The following is a 25,950-nucleotide window of genomic DNA, read 5'->3' on the forward strand; positions in this document are numbered from 1 at the left end:
TGAGAGGAGAGTGCGGGAATGGGGCCCCAGCTCTTTTGTGCCTTGTAAGCTCTTGTAAGGACTCGGGTATTTCATCCTTTCCAAACTATCAAGAGCCTTGCAGTCTTGAGTACTTTTGTCTTCCTCCTCCTTATCTTGCCCGTGGAACTCAAATGACATAGAATATTTAGGTGAGTTATAAGAAAGAGAGGACATGAAGTGTGAAACAGAACTGGAGGATCAGGTAGAATTTACTAGAAGTCACTGCTGAGTGGTGGTGTGCCTATATTTCCAGCTACTAGGGAGTCTGAGGCAGACAATCACTTGAGTCCAGGAATTTCAGGGCAGCTTGGGCAACATGATAAAACACTGTGCTCTGCCCCCACCCTACCAAAAAAAAGAGAAATTAGTTATTATGTTGCCATGAATTATTGTATGTGTATGAGAGAGAGACAGAGATAAAGATAGATATAATGGGATTTATAAAGCCTGGTAATATAGATTGGTAATAGTATAACAATATTTTTTCCTTTAAAAAGTTATTTTAACAAATTTTTACTTAAAAAAAGTTTCCTGATCATCCAAGTAATATATGCTTATTATACAAAGTTCAGGAAGATAGAGATAAGTGTAAAAAGACAAGGAAAGATACGCTCTTTTGACTATTTCCTAGAAGCATAACTTAATAGTTTGAATTTTCTTGGTGCTTTTCCTGTGTATATTTTCTTCCTGAAGTTGAGATCATACTTCCCCTACAATTTTGTGTTTAGTTTTTCATAAGCATTTTACTAGTTTTACTTAAAAACTTTTGGGCTGGGGGTTTAGCCCAGTGGTTCCACCGCCTGTCTTGCAAGCGCAAGGACCCGAGTTTGATCCCCGGTATCAAAAAAAAAAAAACCCAAAAAACTTTTAATAAGCATTATTTTTATGATGAATGTACTGTGTGTGTTTATATACATGTTTCTTTTCTTCATATATAAGCTCATTATAAAAAATTAAATAGTCTAGAATTATATTAGGAAAGAAAAACTTGCTCTGAATATCACTTCCCTAAACCACTGTGTGTGGCATGATCTATATTTTTCCAGACATTTTCTATATATTTGTAGGTTTATGTAGATGATGTCTGAAATATATATTTTGAAATATTCTATAAATTATTTTACTTAAATATCACTCTCATGAATGTTTTCCTTGTTAGTGAAGACAACCTCATCAATTAAAAATATCTTATTTTTTCCTCATTAAAAAAGCAATACATCCTTTTAAAAAAGCTATCAGTTTTCATGGTGGTACATTTCATCGTACAGAGACACATGATCATTTATTTAATGCTAAGAACATGCCCTGTCACTGAGCATGTTAACCATGGGGTCTATCACTGAGCTATACTCCCAGCTCACACATATACTTTTACAGTAGGGGTAGACAATCTTTTTCTTAAAGGACTAGACAGTAGTAGTTTGTGCTTTGCATGCTGCACAATCTTTATTAACATTGCTCAATTCTGCCACTGTAGCATGAAAGAAAGCAGCCATAGGGAATATGTAAATGAAAAAGCATGGCTATGTTCCAATTTAACTTTATTTACAAAAACAGGCTTCTGGCCTGTGTTTGCTGACCCATTTTAGACAATTGATCTTAAAAAACTTGTGAAACTTGATCCTCTTGTAAAACTATTTGGCCATTCATGGACTAACCTTCTAACTTTTTTGAGGCAAATTTAAAATTATAATTACTTAATTTTTTCTCAGATCTTACTAACCATGGTAGAATCACAGAGCTGAAATTCTCATATTGATTTGTTTTTAGCACTGCAATACATTCAATATATTTACCAATTATTAAAAATGGATAGTAAGGGGCCAGGGATTTAGTTCAGTGGTTTTGCTGCCTGCTGTGCAAGCTCAAGGACCAGAGTTCGATCCCCAGTACCAAAAAAAAAATAAAAATGGATAGTAGGGCCCGGGATTTAGCTCAGTGGTTCCACTGCCTGTCCCTCAAGTGCAAGGACCGGAGTTCGATCCTGGGTACCAAAAACAAACAAACTAAAACAAACAAAATGGATAGTATTTATTTACAATGTGATTCTAGAATGATTTTTAATTAATTATATTTTATTAGTATAGGTTTGTAGTAATAACGATTACATTTATCAAGAGGTGTTTGTATATAACACATTTTAATTTCTTTTTTGTCCCCTTCCCCTCCCATCTCTCCTTGCTCCCTCCAACTCTTGATACTCTTCCCATTTGGAAAAGCTCTGTTTTTATTTTTTCTTCAAATTTTTCTTTTTAAAATCCCCTTTCCTTCCTTCTTCTCCTCTGTCTCTTGCTTCCCTTCCCATTTGAAAAAGATCGCCCTACTTCCTATTATCTATCTTTTATTTTGCTCTTTATTGATTTCTTTTTGTTGTTGTTGTTCTTTTATTGGTACATTTTAGGTATACAATACAGTTACATTTATCATTGGGTGTTTGTACCTGTACATGATTCTTATTTTTTTCCCCATTACCTGTGTGCCCTTCACCCCCTCCACCCTTCCCTATTTACATAGATTTCATTTCCATTTTTTTTTCTTTTCTCATAGTTTTTCCTTTCCCTCTTTTCCTTTCCCCTTCCCCTCCCTTCACTCCTTCGTCTTTGGACCTTATTTCCTATTTCAAATTATCAATTATTCATTTTAATCATTTTAACCCTTGTTTACACTATAAGTTTCTCACACTAGAGAAACTATTCAGTATTTACACATGTGTGTCCTATTTATTTCACTTAAGAGTAAGGCCTTGATATGCATCCATTTAGCTATAAATGACTCTAGTTTTTCATTCTTTATGGCTTAGTAGTACTCCATTTTTTAAAAAAACACATTTTCTTTATCCATTTTCCAGTTGATGAGCACTTGGGCTGCTTCCAAGCTTTAGCTATTACAAACTGTGCCACTATGAACATGGGTGCACATGTATCTCTGTGGTATGATTCTTTTAATTCTTTGGGGAAGATACCCAGCAGGGGAATAGCTGGGTCAAATGGGACCTCTAGTCCTAGTTCTTTGAGGTATCTCCATACTGACTTCCACAGTGGTTGGACTAGTCTGCACTCCCACCAGCAATGGAGAAGGGTTCCTCTTTCCCCACAACCCTGCCAGCATTTGTTATTTGTTGATTTCTTGATAGCAGCCATTCTTTCTGGGGTGAGGTGGAATCTCAGTGTTGTTTTCATTTGCAGCTCTCGAATGACCAGTGATGTTGAACATTTTTTCATATATTTGTGTGCTGCTTTTACTTCTTTGTCTGAGAAATGTCAGTTCATTTCAGATGCCCATTTTTGAGTTGGGTCTTTGAATTTGGGGGGTCTGATTTTTAAAAATTCTTTATATATTCTAGATAGTAGTCCTTTGTCTGAGGTACAGCCGCTAAAAATATTTTCCCATATTGTAGGTTGTCTGTTAGCTCTGTTGGTGGTTTCTTTTGCAGTGCAGAAGCTTTTTAATAAGATGAGATCCCAGTTGTTGATTTTTTCTGCTAGGTCCCGTGCTGCTGAGGTTTTGTTCATGAAGTCTTTTCCTATGCCAATGTCTTCAAGAGTTCTATCTAACTTATCTTCCAGCAAGTTTAGTGTTTCTGTCTTAATATTTATATCTTTAATCCACTTCGACCTTAGTTTAGTGCATGGTGATAGGTATGGATCTAGTTTTAATCTTTGGCAGGTTGAAGTCCAGTTTTTCCAACAACATTTATTAAATAGGCTATCTTTCCTCCAATGATGGTGGTTGGCTCCTTTGTCAAAGATGAGGTGGCTGAGTATGTCTGTGGTTGTTTCTGCATCTTCTAATCTATTCCACTGATCCTCAGGTCTGTTCCTTTGCCAGTACCATGCTGATTTTATCACAGTAGCTTTGTAGTATAGTTTCAAGTTGGGGATTGTGATACCCCCAACCATGTCTCTGTTGCTTAGAATTGCTTTAGCTATTCTAGGTCTCTTATGGTTCCAAATGAATGTTTGGATTGTTTTCTCTAATTCTGTGAAGTATATTGTTGGAATTTCAATTGGTATTGCATTGAATCTATATAGTAGTTTTGGAAGTATGGCCATATTCACTATATTGGTTCTTCCTACCCAGGAGCAAGGGATGTCTTTCCATTTTCTTGTATCCTGTTCAATCTCTTTTTTCAGAGTGCTGTAGTTTTCATGTAGAGGTCTTTTGTTTCCTTTGTTAGGTTGATTCCTAGATTTTTCATTTTTTGGATGCTATTGTAAAAGGAATTGTTTCCCTAATTTCTCTCTCAGTGAGTCTGTTATTTGTGAACAAGAAGGCTATTGTTTTTTGAATGTTGACCTTGTATCCAACTACTCTACTGAATCTGTCAATTAAGACTAGAAGTCTTCTGGCGGAGTTTTTTGGGTCTTCTATGTGAAGTATCATATTGTCAGCAAATAATGACAGTTTAACTTCTTCTTTTCCTATCTTTATTCCTTTTATTTTTTTCTCTTTTCTAATTGCTGTGGCTAATGTGTCCAGAACTATATTGAACAGGAGTGGTGATAGTGGGCATCCTTGTCTTGTTCCTGATTTTAGCATGAAAGTTTTCAGTTTTTGACCATTTAGTATGATGTTGGCTGTTGGTTTTTCATAGATAGCCTTAATCAGGTTAAGATAGAGACCTTCTATTCCAATTTTCTGTAGGGTTTTATCATGAATGGGTGCTGGATTTTGTCGAAAGCTTTTTCTGCATCTATTGAGATGATCATATGGTTTTTGTCCTTGACTCTGTTAATATGGTGTATTACATTTATTGATTTATGAATGCTGAATCATCCTTGCATCCCTGGGATAAATCCAACTTGGTTAGGGTGTATGATCTTCTTGATGACCCTCTGTAATCTGTTTGCCAGTATCTTGTTGAGGATTTTTGCATCTATGTTCATTAGGGAGATTTTCCTGTAGTTCTCTTTTTAGGTTGGGCCTTTCCCTGGTTTTGGAATCAAAGTGACACTTGCTTCCAGGAATAAATTTGGAAGTATTGTTTCCCTTTCAATTTCCTTGATGAGTTTAAAGAGCAATGGCATTAGTTCTTCTTTAAATGTCTTGTAAAATTCAGCAGTGAAGCCATCTGGACCTGGGCTTTTCTTTGTTGGTAAATATTTTATTACATTTTCAATTTCACTCATTGTAATTGGGGTGTTTAGAATTTCTATATCTTCTTCATTTAACTTTGGCCATTTGTATGTATCTAAGAATCTGCCCATTTCTTCTGTGTTTTCCATTTTATTGGAGTAGGGGTTCTTGAAGGAGGTATTGATGATCCTCTGGATTTCTGTTGGATCTGTTGTGAATTCACCTTTTTCATTCTTAATTGCATGTATCTGTGCCTTTTCTTTCCCTTTTTTGATAAGGTTGGCTAAAGGTTTGTGGATTTTATTTATTCTTTCAAAAAATCGACTCTTTGATTCATTGATTTTTTGTATTGTTCTCTTAGTGTACACTGCATTGATTTCTGTCCTGATCTTTATAATTTCCTCTCTTGTATGAGCTTTGGATTTGTTATGCTCTTCTTTTTCTAGGAGCTTGAGCTTCTGCATTAGGTTATTTATCTGAGTTTTCTGTTTTCCTAATATGGGCATTCACTGCTATGAATTTCCCACATAGAGCAGCTTTCATTGTGTCCCATAGATTTCTGTATGTTGTACTGGCATTTTCATTTACTTGTAGAAACTGTTTAATTTCTTCTTTAATTACTTCTGTGACCCATTGGTTGTTCAAGAGGGTGTTATTCAGTTTCCATGTGTTTGTTGGGGTTTTGCAGTTTCTTATGTTATTGAGCTCCAGTTTTATTGCACTATGGTCTGATAATATACAGGGGGTAACTTCAATTCTTTTACATTTACTTAGACATGTCCTATGAGCTAGCATGTGGTCTATTCTGGAGAATGACCCGTGTGCAGCTGAAAAGAAAGTGTATTCTGATTTTGTGGGGTGGAACACTCTATAAATGTCTATTGAGTCCATTTGTTCAATAGCTTGGTTCAGTTCTAGAATTTCATTGTTAACTTTTTGTCTAGATGATCTGTCTATTTGTGACAGTGGGGTATTGAGGTCCCCCACTACAATTGTGTTAGTGTTTATTTGGTTTTTCATGTCTATTAATATTTGTTTTGTATAGTTGGGGGCATTCGTATTTGGTGCATATATATTTATGATTGTCATCGCTTCCTCTTTGATTGTTCCCTTCACAAGGATGTAGTGATCATCTTTGTCTCTCTTAATTAGTTTTGGTTTGAAATCTACTTTGTCTGGAAATAAGATTGCTATCCCTGCTTTCTTCTGGGTTCCTGTGGTGTGGAGAACTGTTTTCCATCCTTTTACTTTCAGTCTATGAGTTTCTTTTTGAGTTAGGTGTGTTTCTTGTATACAGCATATTGTTACATTTTCCTTTTTAATCCATTCTGCCAGTCTATTTCTTTTGATTGGTGAACTGAGGCCATTAACATTGATGGTTATAATTGATAGATATTGATTTATCCTTGTCATGATGTTTTACTTTTGTTGGCTCTTTTATTTCTTATTTTTTCCCCCTTTCCCTTTAGTGTCTTACCTTGCCTGGTGGCTTCCCTCTGTTGGGCCTCATGGAGTTGTGGCCTTCATTGTCTTTTTCTAGGATATTGCTTAAAATTGTTTGGAGTTCTGGTTTGGTGTTCATGAAATTTCTCATGTGTTCTTTGTCATGGAAGTATCTAATTTCCCCATCGATTTTGAAAGATAATTTTGCAGGATACAACAGTCTAGGTTGGAAGTTATTTTCTTTTAGGGCTTGAAATACTTCACTCCAGGCTCTCCTTGATTTGAGGGTTTGTGTTGAAAAGTCTGCCATGATTCTGATGGGCTTTCCTTTGTAGGTGATTTGTTTTCTCTAACTGCCTGTAGGATTTTGTTCTTCAGTTGGGTTTCTGGGATCTTGACTATTATACATCTCTGTGTAGATTTTTTTTGATCATGGCTAGTTGGAATTCTATATGCCTCACTTATCTGTATGTCCAATTCTCTACCTCTGTCTGGCAAGTTTTCTACTATTACTTCTGTGAACAGTTTTTTAATGTCAATTGTACTTTCTCCTGTTTTTTTGTGGACTCCTATCAGTCTTATGTTATTCTTCTTTGCATCATCTAGCAGCTGCTGGATTGATTTCTCATGGTCCCTTATTATTTTGTAGAGATCTCTGTTTTCATGGTCCTTAATTGCAATCCTGTCTTCTATATCTGATATTCTATCTTCACATTCCCTTACTGTGCTCTGCATGCTTTCAGTGGAGTTTTTGATCTCCTGAATATCTGTTTGAATCTGTTTCATGGTTACCATTTCTTTCTTATGCTGGGTATTTATGGCTTCCAGCCTGTTTCTGAGCTCATCTATTTTTTTATCTGTTTCTGTTCTAGATCCTCTAATCATGTCTTTCACTCTGCTCACCATCTCTGTAGATATCTGGGAGATTATTTCTGCTTTGAATTTTTCTAGAGCCTCATTCATCTGTTTTGTTACTTCCTGTGCTATCAGTTCAGGGTATCCAGGTGGTTGGTTATAGGACTTTTCCATCTCATTTCCCCCAGGATTAACCCTTGGTGGGGTGGAAGTCTGAGTTTGTGCCTTGCTTAAATGTCTTCTCATTTTTGTTTTTGGTACTCTCCTTGATTTAACTTCTGGGTTGATAGTTTGAAATTGCTTATTGTTACTTGTAATTAGAACCCTTATGGAATGATTGCTTCTCAGAGGTGTCTTCTAGATATACTGGTCTTTAAGTTTTGAGTCTCTAATGACTCTAAGGCTATCTCATTTTCCTTATACTAGGAAGGTTCCTTGACTAGATCAATAACAACACCTTAGCCCAAGTGATACAATCAGCAACACCACTGCATCAAGTACATCTTCGAAAATGACATTTTGTGGTTGTATTAATCTATCACCTTTGGCTGTGTGACTTAAATCAAGATCAAGGACCAACCCAACATATAGTGAATAAACTCTTCAATATAACAACTTTATCCTTTGGGATGAGGAGTTAGAAGGGGTTGGGGAGGGAGGGACAGATGGGAAGAAGGATAGGGGAAGGTTAGCAGTGTGACCAGAGGACACAGGTGAGGAGGAAAAACAGAATAATAGGAAAATAAAGAAGAACTCTGAATGAGGGCCAGAACAGGGACAAAAAGGGAAGATGAACAATGTTGGAGAGCAAGAGAGTGAGTGTAAGAGAGAGAGAGGAAAGAGAAAAGAAAGAAGAAAAGAAGAAAAAGGAGAGAAAAACAAATATTTGCAAAGAGTAGGAAAAAAAATTAAAGATAAGAGGAGCAAAAGAAAAGAAGAGAGAAAAAAACTAATAATACTAACTTTGGGAATAAAAAATAACAATGAAAATGAAGGGCCTCTTTCAGGGTATGTCTCTGCTGCCACAATAGACAACGTGGGTTGCAGTGTGCAGCTATAAGTGAATGAGTCTCAGCAAGCTAGTTGCAGACCCGTGAGATTCAGGCAGATTTCTGGCTGTAAGTCCCAAGTTGAGCTCCCTGTCCTCCTATAGGGTTGGACTCTGCAGAGTTGTATTGCAGGTTCCAGCTGCCCTTCCCCTGAAGATAGTCCTGGTACTGATGGGAGGTGAAGATGACTCCAACTTACCCAGTACAGTGGTCTGGTGGTCCCGTGTCCTCTGTGTCTTTGTAGTGTGGAACCAGGTGGCTGTACAGAGAAGAGGCCAGAGGAGCAGGGGGTGGGGGTGGGGTGGGGGGGCTTTCCAGTGGTTTGCTGCCCGAGTGTGGGCTGATTCGGCGCGTTCCGCCTGACTCGCGACCTTGGTATGGCCTTGCTCTTTATTTCTATTTTGGGTTTCTCATATAAGAGAAACCATGTGATATTTAAACTTCTGTATCTATTTCACTTGATATTATGTTCTCAAGGTTCATTCATTTACCTACAAATATCTTACATTTATCCTTTTTTATGGCAGAGTCGTACTTGATGATCTATAAATAGCACATTTTCTTTATCCATTCATCTGTTGATGGACATATAGATTACTTCCAAGATTTAGCTATCATAAATTGTGCCGCTATAAACATGGCTATGCATGTATCACTGTAATATGACTTTAACTTCTTCGAGAAGATTCCTAGGATGATTTTTAAAAGAAAAATATTTATCTGTATGTAACTCCACAGCATATCAAAAAAGTTAGGATCATTTTTTTTTGGTACCAGGGATTGAACTTGAGACCTTGCACTTATGAGGCAGGCGGCAGAACCACTGAGCTAAAGCCCCGGCATAGGATCATATTTTGTCTTGGTCTATGAACATAGCTTTTGACAATTATATTAACAGAAAAGATGAGAGAGCAAGAGTGATTTTGAAACAAATCACTTCTATTCCACTAATTGAAGAGATACATTTCTTGTGCTTATCTACCTGCAAATATGTTTCATACTGTAATCATGTATCACTCTCCTTTTAAAATGTTTTTTTTTACATTTACTGTAATGAACACATTCTTAGAGATAATGTAGTTGTGATCTACAGGAATTTCAAAATACTTTCACTCTATTCAGGGCAGCATTTTCTCTATCCTAAGGCAGCTTAAGCCAGTCAAATTTTATTTGTATATTTTTTCACATTACTATGAAAAAATTGAAATGCACAGAAAATTTGGAAGAAGAGTAAAATAAACATCTACATTCTCATCACCTAGATCAGCAATGGATAACATTTTGCCATATTTTGCAGATACACATCTGTGTGATTTTTCTCTCAACTATTTGAAATTAAAAAGTGGGCACTGTGATACTTCACTCCTAAATACTTCAGTGTGTATTTCCTAAGAATAAGGTTATTTTTTCCATTATCACAATATCATTATCATATTGAAAATATCCAGTAGTTTCCTAATATCTAACATATAGTCCACATTCACATTTCCTCAGTTGGTCCCCCAAACACCTCATATAGTTGCCCCTTTTGCGAGGCAGGCAGTGGAACCACTGAGCTAAATCCCCAGCCCTTAGTTGTCCGTTTTGGAAATCTCATACAGGATCCAATTGAGGTTTATATATTGTATTTGGTTATTTTGTCTTTTAAATATTTTAAAATCTAAAATAGTACCCTGGCATTTTCCCCCCATGGTGTAGACTTTTTGAATAATGATTGTCATTATTCCACAGCTTGAGTGTGTCTGATTGTTTCCTCGTGGTGTCATGTAAACTGCTTATTGTGCACTGTAGACTAAGTCTGAAAGCGAAATAGCTTCAGGTTAAACTTAAAATGATAAAACTATTTCACCACTTTTGTCAACTTTGATTCAGTAGACATTCTTTTGTATATTTAAAATAAAAATATATTCTAGTTGGCATGTTAGATAAGACCTACTTTGGAATCTGTGGTTTTGTAGTTTGAGGAAATTATTTTATGTCTTTGAGCCTCAGTCTCCTTATTCTCGAAGGGAGAGAATGGTAGGCGCTCAAAAAATGTTAGCTCTCTTCCCCTGGTCTATGGGTTTTCTTGACTATGGCAAAGCACCACCAGGATAGATATCTCAAGCACATTTGAAGAATGTTTCCTAAGTAAGACAGCAGCAGTGAGAGTGAAATCATTTCTGAGGAGACAGTATCATCATAATGCAATATTAGCTGCTCTGATCTTCTATCATTTCCTTCTCAGAGAGTTATGACTGTGGCATTGAGGATTTAAGACCTACAGCCTGAACACTACTTACTACAAATCTCCCACAAAGCTGCTGCAATAAATCTCATACAGGAAAGTCATTGCATAAAAAATCCCCAACTCCAGGGAGCTAGCCATTTATTTTCCTAGAAAAGGGGCTGTGAGGAGAGACACTCCATGCACATTTAACTCCATGGAACAAAACCCAACAAAGCATTCATCAGAGAAAGCTGAGTAATGGGCCCAGTAAGATTGACTGAGGGAGAAAGATGGAAGAAGAAGTGCCCCTTCCAAGACCTGCTCTTTTTCCTGCCTTCAACCCAGGGGATTTCCTAGCCTGCATAGGATCAGCATGGCTGAGGGTGTATGGTTCTATAGTGGAACTCTACCAACAAATGTGCTAAGCTAGGGACCTACAACCAAGATTTATCTACTTTTCAGACTTACTTAGTCTAGACAGTACTTAAAATTTTTTTTGATAGCTTTCAGTATCAAAATTGAGAATCTTACAAAAAAGATAAATCCTAGATTTTTGTCTTCTGTAAACAAATCTGAACACCTGACAACAGTGAATCATAACCATATTCCTACCCACTTTAGACAGTGTGTGCATGCTCCCAGTTGTCACATTGCTTTTTTTTTTTTTTTAACCTTGATTTCCCTGTAAGGAAAGGAGTTTGCAATCCTCATACTAATCCCTCAGTCTGGGGGCTGTTCTTTCACTCTTCCTCCCTATCTCTCTCCTTGCAGCAGAAGTGTTTTCATCCCTTCCACCTAAGCCAAGGTATCACATACATGTAGAAGCAATTTCTTCTTCTAATGTGGCAGGGATGCAACCTGCTCTAAAGCAAAGAGCTTGGGTCGTGCCTAGAGGCAGAACTCAATCCCTTTCCTCCCTTATTCTGGAATATTGTCCAACTTGCTCAGTCTCTTGAAATCTAGGTTGCTTGCAGGCAAATGAATGTAATAGGATCTCCCACCAGGACATTTGTGAGGACTAATGTGGTAAAGCATAGAATGTGTCTAACACTGTGGACGTGCTATCTTCTCTGACAGAATGCTCTCTGTTCACTCTTTTTCAGTTTCTTTGCTTTAGCTTCCCTGTTTCCTTTGAAGGCCCTCATTCTTTGCTGAGCATCCCTACATGTCAGTGTTTGTCAGGGTTCCTTCTTGCCCTCACACTCCCCTATTCCATTCCTGTATGGTTCCCTCTGTCTTCTGGAGGAACACACACACTCACACACACACACACACACACACACACATCAGTAGATTACAGCACAATATGACTTATTTTGCTTTTTGTCAGTTATCATTACATAATTACACACACTTTTTTTCTTTGCTATGACACATTTTTAAAGATAAACATTTAATGGCTACATCTATCCCATTGCCTGAGTGATTATGATTTACCTAATTATTCCTTTAATATTGGATATTTATGTTAGTCTAATGCTGAAAGGCAAGGATGCTAAGAATGTTTCACCTGACATTTTCCTGCTTTGATATTTTTTCTGGGTATAGTCTAAATTTTTCCACCATATTTTTCTTTTAGCCTTTTATTATTTTTCTTTCTCCAAGATTTCGGGGGTCTCATATGTTCAGAGATACTGATGTTTGGGGATTTGATCTGTTTTTTTTTTTTTTTTTGGTACAGGGGATTGAACTCAGGACCTTGCGCTTGTGAGGGAGGCAGTGGTACCACTGAGCTAGACCCCTGGCCTGGAATTTGATCTTTTTAAATAAAACTTAATAAAGCTTAGTGATTCATAAATTTTAAAAATTAAATAATTATTTATATGTAATGAGCCAGATTATTAATCTAGCAGTGCAATTTTCCTTACTCTCTTCCCCCAGCCAAAAGGAATCTTCTGATAGCCAACATTTTTTTTTTATCTTCCCTTGTTCAAGAAAAGGTAACATAATAAATGGATGGAGCAGAGAGAGTGGGAAGAGAGAGAAAAGAGCTGCTGGAAATAGAATGTTGGATGAGTGTTAAGGGGCATGGGAAGAGAAAGAAACTAGAGAAACCCAAGAAAAGTAGACAAGCAAGGAAATTGAATTTTAGTAGGTAGTGCTGTACATGTGGATTTACTTTAAAAATGTCAGGTGAAAAAATGGAATTCTGCTGGGTGTGGTGGCACATGTGTGTAATCCCAGAATTTAGGTGGCTGAGGCAGGAAGATTACCATGAATTTGAAGCCATCCTCAGCTACATAAAATGAGTCACTTGTCTAGAAAAAAAAAAAAAGGAATTCCCTTTCACTCACCTTTGATGATTATACAGTATTCCTTGAGTGCAACATCATTTTGAGGCAGAACTACTTGGATTAATAAAAATTGTAATATATTTATGTTTCCTTTCTTCTCCAAAGTATTAGTGATGGCTTACAAAAATGTATTAAGTGTAATGTAGTAAAACATGAAGTGGGAATATCTGAGCAAATAAAAAAATAAGAATAGCAAAATTACAATAAAGCCAGAGATAATGTTAGTACACAAAATTCTGAGGTCTGGTATGTTTGCAAAAGGTGAGACACCTATCTAACATTGAGCTTCCTAGCAAGGAGTGTAAAGTGGCCTCATTTACAATGTACAAAGATAAAAATCAAATTCCTAGAAGTGAGAACGGAGAGGAACTTCTTCCTGTGTAATCTTCAAGAAAATACTTTGTGACACAGCCTTTGACAACCTGTCTATATAAGGGTCCCAGACAAATTATTTTATGGCTTCTCAAAAATGATATCCCTCCTTGTAGGTTAATGTCAAAACATCAGACACAACTAGCCAAAGCCAAATCAATTTTCTTGTGATTGGTTGACTTGATCCAAAAAGATAACATTTTGACAGCTCAGACAGGTGGACTATACATTCTTTAGACAATTCTTCATAAATATTAGTTTCTCCAACTGGAATTTGCATGAAGATTGTACACTGGAAAGTTTAAAATGTATTCTCTGGTGTCAACTGGAAGGAGAAAGTCTATGTTGTCAGTATAGAAAACAGCCATATGTTCTGACAATCTACTTGTCAGAAAGTGCCTAAATATGCCTTTGGAACCAAGGAGCAACAATTTCAAGGGGGTTTAAAAAAGTGAATGTCTAAGGTCTTTACAGATATGTGAAAACCTAGGTAGAACAAAGTCTTTGAAAGAAAGGATAGTTTGTCTTCCCTATTCATATGGCTAATCCTGTAGAGTCAGAGAAAAGAGCATATAGGTTAAGGAAGGAATAAGTCTTGTCCACCTGAGAGAAAAATGTTAATTTGGAATTCAAAGAGGAAGTTTTGGATTCAGTTAATAAATTTTAAGTATAGTACTTGCAATGTGCTAGGCGTATGGACTTGACAGTGCTGTTGGTGCTGGGCAGCTTGGTGGCTGAATGGAATACATTGATAAAAAGTGAGAAAGAAAAAATCAGATTTTTTAGGGAAGTAGGGGACAGCCACAACCACTGGAAAGACTGCCAAAAAAGGAACCAGAGGGCTACTAGCTTTTTTTTTTTTTTTTTTTTGACAATTTGACACAATTCAGTGAGGGGCTAGATGGCTTGGACTTTACCTCTCCTTATGAAATCATGTCCCACCGTAGGTCACCAGGGTAAATTAATGAAGGCCACTAGGTATGTTTGGAGAGTTCATTAGCCATCTGAAGCCAGCTGGCAGTACAGAAATATGCAATGAAATGCCTCAAAGTCAACTCAAAGTAATAAGCATTCTCTATAAAGTTCTAATAGGCTAATTCGTTTTTCCTCACTGTCATGTCTTCTTCACTTTTGAGCAGATTTAGCATTCTCTTCCTGTGGAAGATTAACAACCAGTCCTGTAAGTGGGACTATTACTGAAAGAGGCAGAAAGAGAATCATTTGCTACTTCTCTTTGAGGAGGCTGTTCATCTGCCCCTCGTCTTGTGACTGCTTGGTGTCTTGGATCCCAAGGAGATCGTAGAGGTTTCAATCTGGCCTCTTCTAAGATTTTGGAATCAAGAAATGATTAAAATGTACATAATCCTTCACCAAATTAGAGCAGGAGAACTATATCAATTTTGAATACTAAATAAGAAGGAAGTAAAGCTTTCCAATTGATTAACCAAGTTGGTTGACAAAAAAAATCTCCAATCAAGAGAGAAAGCAGATCTGTCGTTAGCTGCCTCTGGACTTTAACATTGAAATGCAGTGTTAAAGTATGTCAGAGAAGGAAGGCAGGTGTCAAGTTCTCAGCTTGTCTGTAGGAATAGCAACACAACTACGTCCAATTCTGTTTGAGTGTCCCGTTCTTAAATCCAAGTAAAGCGTGTAACAGTCACGGAGAGTGGAGGGAGGATTTTGGCTGCTTTTACATTCTGGAGCTCTGAGTCGTTTGTTTTCTTGGAAAAGAGAATGAAGAACAGCAGCAAAGGATCCAGACCACAGAAGAAAAGTTCTAGACTCAGGAATTTTGTAAGACAGAAAAAATTCAGTGTGGTGATGACTCTAATACAGTCCAAATTATCTTGTCAGAGGAAATGAAATTTCCTGTCTTTTGCGGTGCTGGGGATCAAACTTAGGGTTTCAGGCAGGTTAGGCAAGCACTCCACTACAGAGCTACAACCTTAGTCCCTGGATATGAAATTTTCATCGGAAGTAAAACTTCAGGAACTCAGGAGAGTTTGTAAATCGAGCAAAATTACAATTCAGCTGTGTCCTTACACTCTTCAGAAGCACCCAGAATACTGTCCTTTTCATTTCCTCGACTGAAGTTGCTGTAGTACTAGAGAGGTGGGGTTTTTTTTCTGGGGTTTTTTGGGGGGGGGGCAAGTTTACAGTTCCATGTAAAGGGTTTGTTTTCTTGGGCGGCTTTTTCCAGGCAGCCACGCCTACTACCATCTTGTACCAGTGATTGGAAAAGTACTGGACTTCTGACCTGCACAACTAGGAACAAAGAGTTGGGTGGTGGTTTCTAAACGTGTCGTTGTGGTGATCTTTGTGGTAATTTGTTGGCAGTTATAGAAAACGAATACTCACGTTCTTCTTTCACGCCTCAGGGAAACAGCCTGAGACCCGTTACTCAGTGGCAGCTCCAGGAGAAAGGGCGTCCCAGGGTGGAGTGCCCATACCGCCCTCTGGTGTGGATCTCTGATAAAACAGGCATTCGTGAGTAGGAAGCTTTTCCCGAAAAAGGGGTCTGGTGGTCTGAAACCCGATGAACTGACTGTGGAAGTATCGATGCCAACCTAGTAGTGAAGTCTCTTCTCTTTACAGTCAAGCAGATCCAAATGAACAGTCAGTCCCACTACATCCGGAGTCCCTGAAGTGTGTAGTGAGAAATGACTGCACACAGTAACACACCATGAGCAATGACAGGACAAGAAAGTGGCTGCTTCCAAGGGACAGCTTATCCAACATCCCCATGCTCCAGGACACCGGCCACACAGGCATCCGGTGAGTTCCGGTGTCTGCTTGTGACTGCTTGGTAGCCCACTCCCACTGACCTCAGCTCCCTTGTGCTTTTTGACTCCCCCATCCAAGCAGACGGTCCTGGGGATGAAGCTTGTCTCCTCAGCATTGCTTCTCTCAAAGTCCTCCACCAGCTCATTTGGAGAATAGACCCTACACACATCTGGCTCAGACTTCACTCTCCCTTGCAAGGCCAGGCAACACCATTTACATATCTGCACACCAACCTTCCTTCTTCCTAGGCCCAGAGTCTCTGACACTCACGAGGGACTAAGGGCTGCCTTTGTAGAATTGCTGAGGTTACATTTATTCAGCTTTGTGCTGTGTGGGCCTTGTATGTGGTGTTGCTCAAGAGTGTTTTAAGAAGGTGAAAAAGAGATATAAATATTTCTAGGCAAAATGGAGTGCATCTCCCCAGGTTCACACAATTGCTTTTCATAGCCCCAAAGTGAAGCGGAGGGGAATTATCTGGTGCTTTTGTGTGCCACCCTCACGATGACCTTGTGAAGTTAACAATACCGTATGGGGGACCTTGTACTATTGGGGAGGTTAAGAGAGTAGATGACTTGTCCAAGACTGCAAGTAATAAAACTGTAGATTTGGGATTTGAATCAGATTATTTTGATTTTTTAAAATTTGTAGGCAGTATTATTTATTTTTAAGTAAGCCTTTTTATTTTAAAAACAGTTTTAGATTTACCAAAAATATGAAAATAGTACAGCAAGTTGCTATATATCTCACATTGTTTCTCCATTATTAATATCTGCCATTAGGGCAATGCCTTTATATTAATAAGCCAATTGGCATACATTACTATTAATGAAAGTTTGTATTTTACTCAGATTTCTCCAGTTTTCCCCTCATGTTCCTCTTCTGTTCTGAGAGCACACTCCAGATGCCACATTAAATTTATTAGCACGTCTCAGTTTCCTGTAAAGAGGACTTTCCTGGATTTCTATGACCTTGGAAGTTTTGACCTTTTCTTGAACTTTCCTTTTGATGACCTTGAAAGTTTTTAAACAATTTTTCTTTTTGGTACTGGGGATCGAACTTGGGACCTTGTGCTTGCAAGGCAGGTGGCGGCACCACTGAGCCAAATCCCTGGCCCTGACCTTGAAAGTTTTGAGGAACACCTGTCAGGTATTTTCTGGAATGTCCCTCAATTGGGATGTGTACACTGTTTTTCTTTCTTTCATGCTTAATTTGGGGTTACATACATTGGGGAGAAAAGTCAGAGTTGAAAAGTAATTTTTATTACATTAAATTAAGGGTGCATACTACCACTGTTGATGTTGACCTTGATGGTTCGGCTGAGTTAGTGTTTGTCAGGCTTCTCCACTGTAAAGTTATTCTTTTCTCTGCTGATTTCATGGTGTACTCTTTGGAAGAAAGTCACAATGTGTAGTCCATATTAAAGGAGTGGGGAGTTATACTGTACCTCCTCAATAGCAGAGGCTATGCATAAGTTAGGTGCATATACATAAATTCTGCACAGGAGATTTTTCTATTTTTCTATTTGCCTCGATTTGTTTATTTATTTAACCATTTATTTCCATCAGTATGAATGGATGGATATTTATTCACCATTTTGGGTTGTGAGCCAATACTACTTCACTTATTTTTGTTGTATATAATTACATTTACAATTTTTATTTTTCACTTTTTCTTATGTGGTGTTGCTTAGATGGCATGGAGGTGGTCTTTAGCCAGGACCTAAGGTGTCAGACACTGGAGTCCTTTCCTGCCACAGCCCCTCCTATTGGAGGCTCCCAAAGGAGATAAATGCTGGGGCAAGGCCAGAAAAAGGAGCCCTCTTTGTCTCTAGAATAATCTCTGGGGTCTGCTGAATTGTAAGTTTCAGAAGTGATATGAAAATATAGCTTTTTTAAAAGTAGAGAATAAATATGTGCCCAAGATGTTATTTAACTTATTTGGTAGTAAGTAAAATTGGTTTTTTAGGGTGTTCTAGATAAACAGAAGCACCAGAATATTTTAGATTTTAGGGATTTGTCCAGTGCAGTTATGGAAACTGGCAAGTCCAAAATTTACAGGACAGGCTGGCAGTCTGGAGACCCAGGGAGAGCTGATGCTGTAGTTCAAGGCTGAAGGCTGCTGGCAACTACCTGTTGCTTGTGGAAAGTCAATATTTGTTTTATTCAGATTTTCATCTGATTAGGTGAGACCCATCCATTTATGGAGGGCAATCTGCTTTATTCAAAGTTCATCAATTTCAATGTTAATCTCATCCAAAAATACCCCTGCCAAAACATCCAGAATAATATATATATATATATTTTTGGTCCTGGGGATTAAACTCGGATCCTTGCGCTTGCGAGGCAGGTGGCAGAACCGCTGAGCTAAATCCCCGGCCATCCAGAATAATATTTGTTCAAATAGTTGGGAACAGTAGCCCAGCAAGTTGATACATACAATTAAAAATCACATGTGCTAAAGTTGACTCAGTGTATTTGAGGGATGGGATATTTGTAGAGCATTTAAAAAAGGAACATCAGAGTACAGTTAGATACAAAACTTGTTAATGTTCTATAGGGCAAAAAACCCACGACCTTTGATACTATCTACCTGTCAGGAATCATTTGCTTCTCTGCTAATTACAAATCTACAGATTAACATAGAATGTCACCGACTTTGAGCTCTAATTACTAGTAAATAGCAAAGTCATGAATGATACTTTCTTATAGGAAATTACATAATTCTTGGATGGGCCTTTTGAAGAGTAGTTCAGTATGACATTGAGAGGACAGGTTGACATCTGTTAAACTGATTGTGTTTGGGGTAATTTTTCCTACAATCTCACACCTAATGCTACCTTCTGCAGAGTTGCAAGAAAGCATTTTTCCAGCTGAGGTAAGCCTAATGGTAGTGGCCTGACACTCCAATCTGGGTTCCAGCCAAAGGAACAGAAAGTGGCTTTTTTGGGGGTGGGGAGAGTGCGTGAGATAGTCCCAGCTGTTTCTTACTCTATTAGTCAGGGAGAAAGAGGAGATTTGGAAGGGACATTAGCAATGGCAGCATCAGGGAAAGTCTAGAAAGAGTTTCAGAGAGTCTTAAAACTTTGGCTTCTTTTCTTCTCACACCAGAAGTACCATTTCTTGACATGGTGGGCCAAGCAACATCCAACCTGATCTGTTCATATTAACACCTTTTTCCTTCACAGAGGGACAGAGTGAATAGAACTGATTTTCCTAGAGAGAGGAAAATGCTCTTCACGACTTCCAAATTTAAATCCTATACAATAATGCTAATTTTTATTTAACGCCTTTTAGACTGAATGTGGAGAACGATGCTGTGCCTTGTAGTGTTTTACATTCCCCACTGCATCTGACCTTAGGCCTCACATACTGTTGGAATTTTGCAAATAGCAGCTGCAAGATTATAAGGGAGTCCTATGAGTCTGCTAGAAATGCAATCATACAGGAAGGAGAAAGTGTTTTGAGAAGGCTATTTGTGAGGCCGGGAGGGGGTGACTTGAGGACACAGTGCACCAGGAGAAATGGTATGCAAAAGCACAAGAAAGGCCTTTTATTTTTATTTTTAATTTTTTTATTGTTAAAAAGTGACTCAGATGGCAATACCAAATAATAACAGTTATGATGATACATAAAAAAAGAACTAAAGCCTGACAATGTCTGGCTTTAGATTATAAATTGGCTCATTATCAAGAAAAAATATTTATGGAAACACAGCAATGATCAATGGGCTTATTATCCTGTACTGGCAGCCAAGAAATCCTAAGACATAAGCATGTTGTAAAAATCAGGCAGTTATTTGTACAAGTGGTATTTGGTGCACAGCTTTGTAACAGGGATAATTTTCTTCCAAGATGAGTACCAGGGACTGGAATCGGACTTCAGGGTCCTGGTCTGATCGTCTGGAAAATAAGGCTAATTGGGATGCTCCCTTGGAGGTTTCCTTCATTAATGCTTGGCTGAGAGCTCAGAGAGCTTTCAGTAAGACTCCTCAGTGCTGTGCTTGGGCTTATTATTAAAATACAAAACCTCAGACTACTTAGTCTGTTTCACTTCTCTTTAAAGTCTCCCTGTTTTTCTGTTACATTAAGGCTTTTTTATTTGCCTATATTCACTGCCCATCTACTTTCTTCTTCAGAAAACTCCTTTTTTTATGCCTTGGAGCATTTTAAATATTATTTAGCATAGAATATATTGAAAGACTCAGATACCTGCAAGGTCACAAATGATAAAAGAGAATGTACCAGAAGACCAGCTGGAGCAATGCTTTCTACAACAAGCAAGTTGGGGGAAAGAATAAAGGGCTTCTGAAATGGAATCAGGAGCCTACATGTACTAAGTGTGTGCCTGAGACATGTTAGTCAGCTTCCCATTGTTGTTACAGATACCTGAGAAAATCACCTTAAAGGGAGAAAAGATTTATTTTGGTTCATGGTTGCAGAAGTTTCAGGACACAATTGCTTGGCCCTGTTGCTTTAGGCCTGATGGGAGGCAGTATATCGAGGTGGGGAGCATGAAACTACTTACCCCATGGTGACTTGAAAGCAAAGAGAGAGAAGGGGCTGGGATACTAATATGCCCTTCATTGGCATCCCCTCTCTCTCCCCAACAGTGACCTAACTTCCTTCCACCAGGTCCTACCTCTTAAAGGTATCACCTGCTCCCAATAGCATCACAGGCTGGGGACCAAAAATTGTTTTCATCTGCCTTGAGTCAGTGCTGCATGGGATGGTCAGAGCCCTCGCTGAGACAGGAAATTTGTCCTGGTGTTTATCCTTGAGTGATGAGCAATCCTGTCTTACAGGCACTCAGGGCTGGGCTGAGATCAGGGTGAAAGCCAGGCTCAGGTGGTGAGTGGGCTAGAAATCACCTGTCTGGATGTGGGGTGGTGACTGCCCCTGCGTCTACTGAGTGGGGCCGATGATGGTAATAAGTGAACCTTCAAATGCCATTAATTACGTACTTCATGCTGTAGTAAGTGCTATTCAATTAACTCATCACATTTACAACTCTAGGCTGTGTTATCAATTTCTGTTTTCCAAATGGGGAAACCAAGAATACAAAGTAAGAAACTTGCCTGAACTCACACAGTTAATGTAAGCAGCTGAGATGGGATTTGAATCCAGCTCAGAATTCATGCTTTTATTGACTACTTGTCATTCCAATGCCTGCTCGGGGAAGTTGAGACACTATGTCGATTTTTTTGTGGTCTAATGAGGTAGGCAAACCTTCATTTTAGGCTTTGGATATATAAAACTTTTAGAACCTAGTTTGAGGTGAAGGATTCTATGCTTATAAAAAAACCTTTCTTTTTGTGGCACTGGAGATTGAACCGAGAGGCACTCTACCACTGAACTATAGCCTCAGCCCTATTAAAATTTTTATTTTTTTAGAAAATGGTGAGATGAGGCAGTCTCCCTGAGTTGCCCAGGCTGCCCTCAAGCTCGAAATCTTCCTGCTCAGTCTCCTGGGTAGCTGTGATTACAGGAATGTGCCACTGAGCCTGGCCAATTGATTTTTTAAAATATTGCTGCTGATTATTATTACATTGGCTTCATTTGACATTAGTTTGTCTTTGGAAAGACAAATAACACAAACATTAAGAGCTTCCTTGTAGGCTATTTGGGGACTGTTGGTGGGTCTCAGTGAAATGTTTTCTTTTGGGAGGTTGCTCCCTAGACCCTTAGACACAGATCCTACTCCTTGGTCTTCTTAAGCATCAATCTCTGCACTGATTGCCTGCTCTCCTCCCACCAGCGACTTTCCTCCTCTTGACTGTCATTAGCTGTGGCAGCCTAATTTTATTGCTGAGTCAGACAATCAGCCTTAATTGCCTGCTTCCGCCTCCAGCTGTGTCTCTGCCTTGTGGGAGGGAAAGTCTCAGGGCTTGGTACACTGCCCAACTGGATCAGTTGCTCACAGTGGCTGTACAGGCCACCTATATGGTCTTCTGTAACTTCTGAGAACAAAGGTTCCCCATTTTCCTGGGCTAAGCCTGGAGGAGATGATGGTCTTATTCACACAGTAAGCCTCTCCAAATAGCCTGCTCACTCACCTTCCCTGCTTCCCTGCATCCTCCTCTAAGAGCTGGCCAGTGCTGTGTCCATGTCCTCTTTTTTTTTTTTTTTTTTTTTGTACCAGGGATTGAACTCGGGACCTAGCACTTGTGAGGCAGGCAGTGGAACCACTGAGCTAAATCCCCCACCCACCATATCCTCTTTTTTTCCCTCCAGACTCATTCAATCTCCCTATTCCTTACACTGCTACTACCTTTGAGAGACTGACTTTTATGGACCCTGTGAAAGGATTCTTTTGCCTCCTGGCTCCTGGCTCCTGGCCTGGATCAACAAGTGAGCACTCCAGGAAGGAGACCCAAGGGAGGTGAGGACATTTATTCCCTGGTGCCCTCCCTGTGGGGTATCATCAGGTTCTTTCATGTGGAAGGTCAGAGCTTTTCTCCAGGGGACCTCTCTTCAGTAAGGGCTCCCTCCTCTTGTTTCTAGATTTTATGGATGATTGAATTATTGGAACTAATTCTTTATTCTTCCTGATGTCCATGCTCTTTTCCTGAATATGATTATGCAGTTAGTCCCATAAAAGGAGGGATGTATTGGCCTCTGCCCTTGGGCTAGACTCTATGTCTTGTTTGTCCATTGGAAATGTGGGTGTAGGTTTCAAGCCCAAGCTTTAAGAAGCAGCACATGTTTCTGTGTGCCTCTGCTGTGGGAAGAACTTTCCTGTGGCAACTGGCGCCTCTTCAGTCTGGCCCCAGAAGGAATACATGTGGAACAGACAAGAGCTCAGTTTGCAAAGAGAAGCCAAGCCCAGCTGGACAGCAGCTTGGAAGAGGGCCCCCAGCTGAGACCAGCTGACCTCTTCTTAACTCACATACCCATGAAAAATAGATGTGTATGACTGCATTCCACTAAGAGTATGTGATAAAGAGTGGTACTTTCTACTGTTATTTATACAAGCAATATTGTAATGTTTTCTTTTCATTCTGCTCCTACCTCACAAAAACTCCCTTTATTGAACCTTTGAAGAACTATCCTAATTAAAGTGTCATCTGTTTCCTCCAGTGACGTTGAATGATACAAGCACTGAGCCGATTCCCCCTGCATCACATCACATCACATCACATTGCCAGAAAAGTACAAAATATGACACTTGGTACTCGCAACTTCCTCTTTCTTTCCCACTTTTTATTCAGTATTCACCTGAAACTCTGATCTAAGAAGCCGATGAGCTCTTACTCTACTCTTTTTGTGTATTGTTTTTAGAATGTCAACTTTTTATTTGGAAAAAGTTTCAAACATATATGCAAGTAGAGATAACATTATAATGAACAGTCAGGTACCCATGACCCAGGTTCTACAATAACTGACATTTTGCCAATCTTATTTCATGTTTCCCCTTTTCTTTTCTTTTTCTCTTGAAATCTAATGACCTTTTGATTTCTAGAGGAATCTAGAGGTTTGCTTGTGGTTCTGATCTTCTGTGATCTCTCAGCAGCATTTACAATAATTGTTCACCCTTCCTTCTCTGCTGATGCTATCTCCTGGTTCTCCTTTTATTTCTTCTGACTGCTTGTGTTTTCTTTTTATTTTTAAAAAAATCTTTTACTTTTAAAATTTATTTATTTATTTTGGTACCAGGGATCGAACTCAGGACCTTGTGCTTGTGAGGCGGGCAGTGGAACCACTGAGCTAAATCTCCAGCTTCTTTTTGATTTCTGACCTGACTCTTAGATGTTAGTGCTCCCAAGGGCTTTGGCCTTTCCTATTTTCCTTCTGTCTGTGCCAGTGATGGTGAACCTTTTACAGCTTTTGATGACATAGCCTGCTGCAGCATGCTTGCCCTAGGTTCGCCACTGCTGCTATGCTGTCTTTCAGAGTATTCATATCCATTCTCATGACCTAATCTGTGAAACTCTCTACTTCCTTGGACTATTCTTTTTGTCTATCCACTAAATGTTTGTGCCTGGAGTCTGAATGCATTTACGTTGAGCATGATCAAACCTAGTGACTTATCCTTGAACTTTCTCTTCTCATTTTCTGGCTTCTCTATCTCAGTTCATACCTTGCTTACTGCCCTGTCAGATAACCAGAGAGCTCATGCATCTCCTTGACCCAGATCTGACTATTCTGCTCTGGGAATATTTTTCTAGTCCTTCCCCTGTTTGCATTTCTACCTCGTAGGTTCAGGCCCTCATCATCTCTCACTCAGGAGATTCTAGTATTCTCTCTGACTAGTCTCAGTCTCAGAGTAGTTTCTTCTGCTAAGTACTGGCATCACTTTTCTTAAATCATGGATCTAATCATGCTAACCCCACTCCAATTTATAAATATTCCATGGCTTCATTTGGAATATACTTTGAATATACTTGGTGTGATATTAAAGCTTCTTCACTACCTGTCCTCATCTCACCCCTGGCAGAGTCTTTGACGTACCCTCTTCTTGAAATACATGGCCCTGTTTGTTGGTACCCTCATACACCATGTGCTGTAGTGTGGCCTTTGACATGCTGATCATTGTTGTGTGTGATACATTAAAAATGAGGTTGTTGTTCTCAAATAAAAGTTTTTAAAAGTGTCTTTTCACAACTCTTGAATCTTCCTTACCTTTCTGATATTTTTTTTAAAAAATTCTCATTTATATACCTTTATTAACAAAAGATAAAATATGAAATGAACACCAATGTTAGACTTTATCTTTTTTTTTTTTTGGTACCAGGGATCGAACTCGGGTCCTTGCGCCTGTGCAGCAGGCGGCGAAACCATGTTAGACTTTATTTTAAGCCATCCTATGTTAAGGAATGTGAAAACGAATTTTGACCTTTTAAAGAAGAAAAGAATTAGACCTACATATTTGCATTGCGGTTTTAATTTCATGCTAGTCTGAATCCAGATACCATATATATCCATAGTACAATATTTGAAAGTTTAGCTCAGATGCTCCTCTACTGCCACTGTTTCTGAGATGCTGACTTAAAACCACATTCTACAAGTGCTTTTTGATAGACTAGAAAATTGCTAAATAAAGGCACTTATGTCAGGGGCTTTTAAAAGGCTGTCTCATTCTATCAACATTATCTTCACAATGTTCATAGAAAAGGCTTGAGGATCATAGCAGTCTCAGTTACTGAGATTCCCACAAGCCATCCTTTCAAGTCTGAAGAAACCTTCAACTTCAGGTTTTACCCTCTGCACGTTTTAAAGTGACTCTTACCGGCAATGAAGATTCTAAGAGACCAACCTGCTAGGAATGAATAACCAGAGAGGGCTAATGGAGATCAAAGACACAGACACAGAAATAATTTAGAATGAGGGGATTAAGGGGTTCTTGCCTCTAGTGGACAAAGAGCCCTGAGCGTTTGGCTCACCTCACTTTTATTCACTTAGACAAGGGAGCAAGCAATTAGATTAATAGAAGATTCATCTGCTTCTTGTTATCTATAGCATGTACCCAGGTAAACATCCAGATCTCAGCTGTATTGACTGTTCTCTGGAACTTGCAACATGCTAGCATGCCCGCATGTTGCCAAAGGAGCCACAGCTTGCTGTTTTTCTCTTTTGTGCTCCCAGAAAAGGTCAATTAGGCCTTAATTCTCATTATCTGGTCTCCTGCAGAAGGTTAGGTAGCTTGGATGATCTACAAACTTTTAAAATTTAATATCGTAATTGTTACATAAAGGCAATCACAAATAAAAGAAGTAGTATCACAAGCAAAGGAATAGATTTCTATGGCTAAATCATGTTTAGCAGGGTAAAAGTATTGATTAGTCAATACTGACCTAAGGATGAGAAAATAAGTTTTTTTTTCTTCCATTCAAAGGCTAATAAATTTGGTTC

At 38.7% G+C, this 25,950-nt stretch overlaps 2 protein-coding genes across 3 annotated transcripts in view; one reads left to right on the plus strand and one right to left on the minus strand.

The window, feature by feature from the left end:
- Positions 1-25,950, minus strand: part of Slc44a1 (solute carrier family 44 member 1) — a 487,317-nt gene that overhangs the window by 229,795 nt on the left and 231,572 nt on the right. The gene's annotated exons all lie outside the window — the stretch shown is intronic.
- Positions 15,475-25,950, plus strand: part of LOC110350015 (uncharacterized) — a 77,513-nt gene continuing 67,037 nt past the window's right edge. Inside the window, exons 1-2 of the mRNA XM_087183602.1 lie at positions 15,475-15,806; positions 15,915-16,094. Of these exons, the coding sequence (XP_087039728.1) occupies positions 16,010-16,094 (85 nt within the window). The 5' untranslated portion in view covers positions 15,475-15,806; positions 15,915-16,009. The remainder of the gene's footprint in view (positions 15,807-15,914; positions 16,095-25,950) is intronic.

This window comes from Heterocephalus glaber, unplaced genomic scaffold (assembly GCF_053883595.1).
Source record: "Heterocephalus glaber isolate CG9 unplaced genomic scaffold, H.glaber_assembly_v1.0 deba00001481, whole genome shotgun sequence".
Taxonomy (NCBI): Eukaryota; Metazoa; Chordata; class Mammalia; order Rodentia; family Bathyergidae; genus Heterocephalus; species Heterocephalus glaber.